Raw genomic sequence first — 7,736 nt, 5'->3', positions numbered from 1 at the left:
AACACACAGTCATATGTCAACCTCACCTCTATAAGGGAGAGCCTGTTGGTTCATGCTGATTGGCACACGCGCTGCTGCTATTATGCACTATATGGATGGTTAAGCTGAAGCTGATTGCCATTTTGATTTAAAGGTCTTAAGTGCTGCTGTAAAAGAGCTCATTGTGCGTGTTGTCATGGTATTTGCACAAACGCAGAATCCACCATGGGAACTTTTTTTTATACATTAAACTTTCACGGCTCAAGTAGATAATTGCCCATTGATGTTGCTAGAAATGTTTTGTTTCAGGGTCATTATTTTCTGTCGACGGTGCCAAGTTCGAAAGCTTTTCAGCAGAAAAAAAGGTTGTCCTAAATCACCACACCCATGGAACAGTGGAAGAGTTTTCTGATTAAAAACTATTGAAAACAGAGCCATGCGGCATCACCTGACATAATGATTTGATGTATGGAGATGTAAAAATTGACATATTTCTATAGGCAGATGGTACTTGGATATATGGATGTATGGTAGATCTAATGGCATGAGTGCCCTCGAAGGCAGAATTTAGGGCCATCACAGTCAAGCTGAGGACAGTCCCGTGTTTCCAGATGTTGTTGTGCATCTGTGCATCACTACATTACTGATTGCACATCTCATCAGATGGAGATACTCCAAAAAAAGAGTTTAGTCAAATCTGCAGGTACCAATTTGGGTTGAATGGTTGCACACACAAAAAAAAGTCATTAAAACTTATTTCAAAGTGTGACATGAGATTCAGAAAATCATTTATTAACACTGGTTACACATGCATTATTTATTAACACGGGTAAGACCAAAAAATACAAAAATACTCTTAATCTCCCCTTGTAATCAAGTAAAATGTCCTCAGAGCCTGTCACACCAGTACTGTGATGTTTCAATATGTGAGGGCAGGTCAATGTGGAAGACCCCCTGTGGGTTAAATGGAGGAGTCTGAGATGGGCTGTTGACCCCTGAGTTGGTTTCAGCAATGGATGCTGCATATTTGGCCTCCAGCTTCTGGACAGGAATTGATGCAGGTGGGCCCCCAGCTTTGGGTTTGATGTTTTGAAAGTATTTCAGACGCACCATGTCCCTGCGCTCTCGTGTACACGGCAGCAGCACAGAGACATCCTTGCGAAACTTGGAGCTCATGCCGAAGTAGATGAGCGGGTTGTAGAAGCTGGCAGACTTGGCAAAGAGACGGGTCATGATGCTGGTTGTGTTTGGCACATGGAAGCCCCAGGCTGACCACATAGACACCACTGCATATGGGGACCAGGCCATGATGAAAGCTGTGCAAATTACAATGGAAATCTAGAGAGAAACATGAGGGAACAATTGTCAGGACGTGGATATAGTTAGAGGAGATTTATTGTAGACAGGACACATTTAAGTAGAACTTTAAAGATTCTCATTTTACTTTTCCAATCAAGTCTCTCTAATAAAGAAACCCTCAAAAATAAACTTGAATTTTTTTTTCCCTACCCTTGTGACATCTCTCTCCACTTTCCTTTGATGGGTGGTGATGAAACCATCCGCTGACATGGCGTTAGTGCTTTTCACTGTGTTGATAATGGAGACGTAGGCGAAGAGCATGATCATCACAGGGATGAAAAAGCAGAAGATGAGGATGGAGATGATGTAGGACTTGTGGATGGTGGAGTAATTGGCTTTGGACCAATCCACCTCACAAGTGCCATAACCTCGATCTAAGGAAGAGAAGACACAGAGGTCAGAACGAGGCTTTTGGTGTAAAAGTCACACACGCCTTTCTTTTGTTAAATCAGTGTGTGAGTACAGACCTGTGTAGCTGCCCCAGCCCAGCAGTGGAGCAACAGACCAAAACATCGCTCCGGTCCAAATGCAGATGAGCGATACGGCAATAGTGTTAACGCTGACACAGTAAGCTGCAGAAACACACAGCAGTATTATAACATAATATTTCCACGTTATGGACCAGATTGTGTGATAGTTTGAAGTTTGAAAAGGTTAAATGTTGTGACCTTGGCGAACGCACAACAGAAAAAGTGAGAGGCACTTAAATATGCAGCATTCTTGACTTGTTATGAATGTCAAGATCGTGACATTTATTGAACAATGATGCCTTTTCTTATAAAAACGGCTTTTGCAAACATCTGAGACTGAAAAGACCCTCTGTTGACAAAGCACATATTGCTTTGTATTCAGGGGAAGAAAGAAAATCAACTTCGGAGCAACGCTCATGTATCCTTTGTCGATAAACCACACAATAAAAGCAGTACAGTTTATGAAAGAGGTTTTCATACAACATACAACACCTTTGTTGCTATGGGTTACTTGGCTTTGTTAGGCTGAATTACCTTATGTTGTTGCTTGGATACCTACTCAAGTTTACCTGGCCTAAATTCTTTGGACATAGAATGCTCTTGCATTTGTGTGATTGTATGATTTACATCAATAACTGTTGCTGTTGCAGTAGACGCAGCTGTACTCTGGCATATAATACATTTGATATCTCACCTATGTTCTTAGCACAACCACCAATGTAAAAAGAAAACCACACAGTTTCTATAGCTTGTGTTTTACAGCCACAAACACAGTAAAAACTTTTATGCCAGTTGCTCAACTTAATTTCCATACAATTAAGACATTCTTCAGCCTCAGTTACAGCCAAAAATAGATCACCTTAAGTTACCTAATTACATGTTGGCAAAATGTAAACGAAATAGCTGGAGAGAAGTGGTCGTAATTTCCACAGCTGAAGTTGGTAATAAGGTTTCAGCAGCACTGAAAAAACACTTCTCTGTCAGATAAGAACAGCTGGAATGTGAGGTGGGCAGAGACGCTGGTCTGAAGCTTTCTGTATGCCCTCTGATTTGAATTTCAGGGTGGTTTGATCTGACCTTTGTTTGGGTGGCATCCCTTGATGTATCTGGTGATGCTGATAACAGTCAAGGTGTTGATGCTTGCAAGGCCAAAGAGCAAGGTGAAGAAGCCATCTACCTGGAAGAAAACAGAGAGAGCGGTTGGTGAATCATGACATCCCATCTGTAAAATGTCTTTGAGTAGCCTCTGGCATTGATCCATAGCCAAACTAATGGTTCCAGATCTTTGTCTGCTCAGATTGTTTTGCTTTGGACTTTATCAGGGCACTGCCTGCCTTTTGTCCAATATGCTTCAGACCCAGAGCATTTCAAATGATATGAACTGCAGGCTTTTTAACTGGCACGATCAGCATTGGGAATTTTTTATTTTATTTTACAATATAGCTGTTATTACATTTTCCTTGATTTCCACAAAAATCTGGTGGAGAAAAAGTACAAAGACCACCAAATGCATTAAACAATGCAGCTTTTTTAGCATTTAGCATCCATTGTGTCGGAAGATGATCTTTTAATCACAGCTCTCCTTAAAAGGTATTATACGACTGTGTTTCAGTCTGGCTCCAACTGTGCAAAACCCAGCTCCCTACTGTGCCATTTCCAGGTGAAACAGATCAGTTAAGGACTCTGATCTTCTTTAGTCCTAATCCCATTACTGTCAGTCATCACGTTTTTACACCCTCACATTCAACAGATTACCTAACTGAACGTCTGGACCAGAATGATTTTCATTCAAGACATTTTCTATTTATTTTTTATATATAAGAATTTAGGACAAGGACATGAGCACGATGGCTTTGTAGTGTTTTACCTATGAGTCTATCTGGGTTCAAGAAAAAAGATGTTGTGAAATTTGGATCACAGCACAAGTATCATAAAAGTAATGACTTAAAATCAGAGTCCTTTTTATACACCTTTATACTGCTTTTTTCAATAATTTCCCTCTATTCCCCTTTACAATGTAAAAGGGTCCCAGACTCTATCATATGTCCTGTCCCATAAGGTCTAAAACACAGGGATCTGGCTCAGCTGGCAACTGGTCATGTCCTATCATGCTCCATGCAGTAATCTGCTAATGCTTCTCAGATGCCTGTCTCTTTCACCTTCCTGTTCCTTCCCTCCTCTATTTCTGTCACCTCTTACTTGCCCCTCATTTACTTATGATGCTCCCAGGGGACGGGGAAATGAGTGGGGCGTACTGCTGCTATCCCTATTTTTTCTTCTTCAACTGAAAACCTGAGATTGGACGCTTGAGAGCTCATCTCAGTGGATGTACTTAAGCTTAAGATCAGCAGACTGCAATTTACAATATCTCTCTCACTCATATTTTGGGGTTTACAGTTCTGAGACTGAAAGTACTCTGGTTACACCACCTTGTTTTCGTTCACTTGCGGATATCACGGTTTCCACCACAGCTAGCCTTGAGCAAGAAAAATACCCTGGATGAATTCCAAGCTAAAGTACGACAACAGTTTCACTTCAAGCTGAGGCTGTGGGAGAAGGAAAATATGAATTCATAGAAATTACACCACCTCATCATGCATTTAATACAGATTACATTTCAAAATTCAGCCACATAAGAACATATGATTAAATCATGCAATTATCTTATTCTCTCTTATTTTCTTCCCATATGGTTGTTGAAAGGTGCCATGCTGGTTGAAGAGTTTTCTCCATTTAAAGGCCTCCACAGTGGTAATCTTATTACAGATTTAACCTCCAGCCCACATGGCTACTAGCATAATCCCTTGCACACGCGCGCACACACGCACACACGCAGATACACACACACACACACACACACAAACACAGATTCCTTTAACGTACTTCATTAATTGGGATTGGCCCAAGAGAACAGATGTGTGAGTTTCTCGCAACTCTGCACAGTCATCACATTTCATACAAACATTCCTGGTTTTCAACTAATTGGTGCTACAAAACTCACCACAATATACAGTAAATATTTGGTGGTAAATATATATAGAATATTACAGTATTATGTAATAACGTGTTGTTGGTGTGGCTTTTACCTGGCATGTCCAGATGGAAGTGATCAAATATCCATCGTCCTTAAAGATATTGAATATTTCTAGGATCCCTCTAGAGTAGCCAAATATGGAGATGCAGGCATCGGAGATGGCAAGATTTAAAGTGAGGAAATCTGTTGACTGAAGCGAGCCCCGCTGTCTGTACAAGACAAACATCACTAAACTGTTTCCAAACCAGGATAGCCATCCTACAGAGAGACAAACACACAGCATATTCAGTGAATACCCACATAATGTTTAGTATAGTATAGAACAGTAGGGTGTGGTAGGGTATAGTATAGCATAGTATAGTACAGTATTGTATAGTATAGTAGGGTATAGAATAGCACAGTAGAGTAAAGTATAGTATAGTATAGTATTGTATGGTATGGTATAGTATAGTAAAGCATGGTAAAGTTTGGTATAGTATGTGTAGTATGGTGTGGACGTTGTAAAGTATAGTATAGTATTGTATGGTATAGTATAGTATAGTAAAGCATGGTAAAGTTTGGTATAGTATGTGTAGTATGGTATGGACGTTGTAAAGTATAGTATAGTATTGTATAGCACGGTATGTTATGGTGTGGTATGGTATTGTAGAGAATAGTATAGTAGAGTATGGCAGGGAATAGTATACTCTAGTTTATTTTGGTATGGTATGGAATGGTATGGTACAGTATAGAATGGTATGGTGTGGTATGGTACAGTATAGAATGGTATGGTGTGGTATGGTACAGTATAGGGTAGTTTAGTATGGCATGGTATAGTAGAGTAGAACAAGGTATAGTATAGTGTTGTATAGTATAGTAGAGTATAGTAGAGTAGACCACGGTATGGTATAGTTCATACAGTGTAGAGTACAGTATTGTATGGTAGCAGATTTGGGTAGAGAATTGTATAGTATAGTAATAGATTTGTATAGTATATATAGTGTACAAACATCACTAATATGATTTATTTGAAGTTTAGTGCAATAGCGTTGAACAGTGTTATCATATTATGTTATAGCATAGTATAGTAAAATGCTAAACAGTATAGTAATATAGTTGATTGTAGCGCCTGGGATTGTAATCACGTCTATTTAAAGCTTAGTCTAGTTGAGCAGAGAGGTGTATATACAGTAGTAGTAGTGTTGAACAGTATAATATACAAATTTGGAAAGCATAATTCCATTGTATAGTAAAGTAGAGTAGAGTAGAGAAGAGCATAACAGAACATAGTAGAGGGTGTAGAGTATTGTAGGGTATAGCAAATTGTGCTGTTGGGATATGGTGCTTAAAAGAATCTAAAATTATACAAACCACACAGAGTAGAGCTATACGATGTTTGCTGCAGGTTCATAGATTTGCTTCCATTCTGTCAATTCATGGAGGCATTGGCAGGGTACCAGGATCAGCACAACATAGTTATACAGTATGCATGACACAATTAAATTTCATGCATATATTGATTCATTACATAATTGATCCATTCATTCTTTTCAGTATAGAAAAATATATTTCAGTGTCGTGTACAGCCGTATAGTATAGTGTAGTGTAGTATATACAGTATAGTAGTGTTGTATTTTGAACATGTTTAGAAGCTTAAAAACACGTTCAAAACTTGCCTGTTGGATGCAAAGTCTAGCATGAGAATAAAACAGTGTAAGCAGCACTGATTGTTTTCATTTTCTTGCGACTGACAGCACTCCAAATTTCCAAACAACAGAGCTACACGCTGGAATCGACCGGAATTCTCCTTTATTAATGTGTAACTCTTACTTACAAGTGTTCGTCCTAAGGGATTTAAAGGACAAAACTATTTTTGAGAGGGTGTATTTTTTGTGCGACAGTTAGTTTTAAACTAAAAGTAGATATTTGAAGCATTTTGTCAGTAGTTTATATGTGCCCTTTCATATACATTAATCTAGGGTAAGTTTCCGAATCAACTGTTGCAACCTTACATTTCAAGCTATATTATAGTCCAGTATAATGGTTGACTTACCCAACACTATCAGATAGACTCCAACGATGGTCTCTCCTTGTTCGGACAGTGGGGGGTCTGTATGCAGAGTACTGAGGTTATTATTCCTCCATGGAATATTTCCAACCTTCACAGGAAAACCCTTCAACGTTATTTCCATGGCCTGAGTTTCGATGCCAAGGCATGAATCCCCGCTGTCCTGTACAGTAGCTCTGCTCTCCCCTGATTTCAACTGTGTTTCACCCGAAGGAAAGACCAGTCAGTCGTTTTAAATCCAGCTTAGACAGAATCCCTAATACCTCACCACTCACTGTCCAAATGATTGCACCTGTAATCCTATCTATTCCTTAGCAACTAAGCAGATCAAGATTTTGGGTGGAAATCTAGGCCAACAGGGAAATGTCTAGTCAGTTTTGGACCACTAATGGAAATTATCTCTAGTGGGACTTAATTTAGCTTAAACTCACTAAAGTCCATGGAGAATCATCTCACACAAAGACTCTTTAAGGTCCTCAGCAGGGTCCAAACCTACCAATGCTGAACATTTTTTAATAAAGTACAAATTGCTGATATTTTAATCGTTTATGTTGCTGTCTTCCAAGAATATTTTTTGTGAATGCAATTGTGTTGAATAGCCAACTCAGATGTTGGATGTTGAACGTAACCGTCAAGACATCAATACAGAATTAAGGATTAAAGTTATGCAGCATGTCCAACTTCCCCCCAAATCCATTTTTAACATTCTCAGGAAGCTAAATAACCCAAAAAACATTGGTTTTGAAATATTTTCAAAAAGTTACTTTAATTGATATGTTATTATGAATCTAAAGCCAGCAGCCTGTTCATAGTGTATACTGTACAGCTCATAGTTCCAAGCGTCATG

At 39.1% G+C, this 7,736-nt stretch overlaps 1 protein-coding gene across 2 annotated transcripts; it reads right to left on the bottom strand.

Annotated features, from left to right (window-relative positions):
• Positions 1–767: 767 nt before the first annotated feature.
• Positions 768–7,145, bottom strand: opn6a (opsin 6, group member a). 2 transcript variants are annotated; one of them, XM_034898961.1, is made up of 7 exons: positions 6,875–7,123; positions 6,193–6,247; positions 4,895–5,100; positions 2,886–2,985; positions 1,806–1,910; positions 1,489–1,712; positions 768–1,317 (listed from the first exon to the last, which is right to left on the bottom strand). In XM_034898961.1, exons 2-7 carry the CDS (start codon positions 6,230–6,232, stop codon positions 868–870), a joined length of 1,125 nt encoding a protein of 374 aa, XP_034754852.1. In that variant the 5' UTR covers positions 6,233–6,247; positions 6,875–7,123; the 3' UTR covers positions 768–867. The 2 variants fall into 2 exon arrangements, with proteins under 2 accessions (XP_034754852.1, XP_034754851.1); XM_034898960.1 differs by lacking the exon at positions 6,193–6,247 and having other exon boundaries at positions 6,875–7,145.
• Between the last annotated feature and the right edge of the window lie 591 nt (positions 7,146–7,736).

The sequence above is a fragment of the Etheostoma cragini genome, chromosome 17 (assembly GCF_013103735.1).
Source record: "Etheostoma cragini isolate CJK2018 chromosome 17, CSU_Ecrag_1.0, whole genome shotgun sequence".
Lineage (NCBI taxonomy): Eukaryota > Metazoa > Chordata > Actinopteri > Perciformes > Percidae > Etheostoma > Etheostoma cragini.
Note: the sequence above shows the minus strand (reverse complement) of the source record. Positions and strands in the feature narration are given on the sequence as shown.

Coding starts and splice junctions, on each gene's coding strand:
- opn6a (XM_034898960.1), bottom strand. CDS start 7,013: ATGGAAATAACGTTGAAGGGTTTTCCTGTGAAGGTTGGAAATATTCCA. Junction 5,101..6,874: donor AGTCTATCTGATAGTGTTGG/GTAAGTCAACCA, acceptor GTCTCTCTGTAG/GATGGCTATCCTGGTTTGGA. Junction 2,986..4,894: donor CTTCCATCTGGACATGCCAG/GTAAAAGCCACA, acceptor GTTTTCTTCCAG/GTAGATGGCTTCTTCACCTT.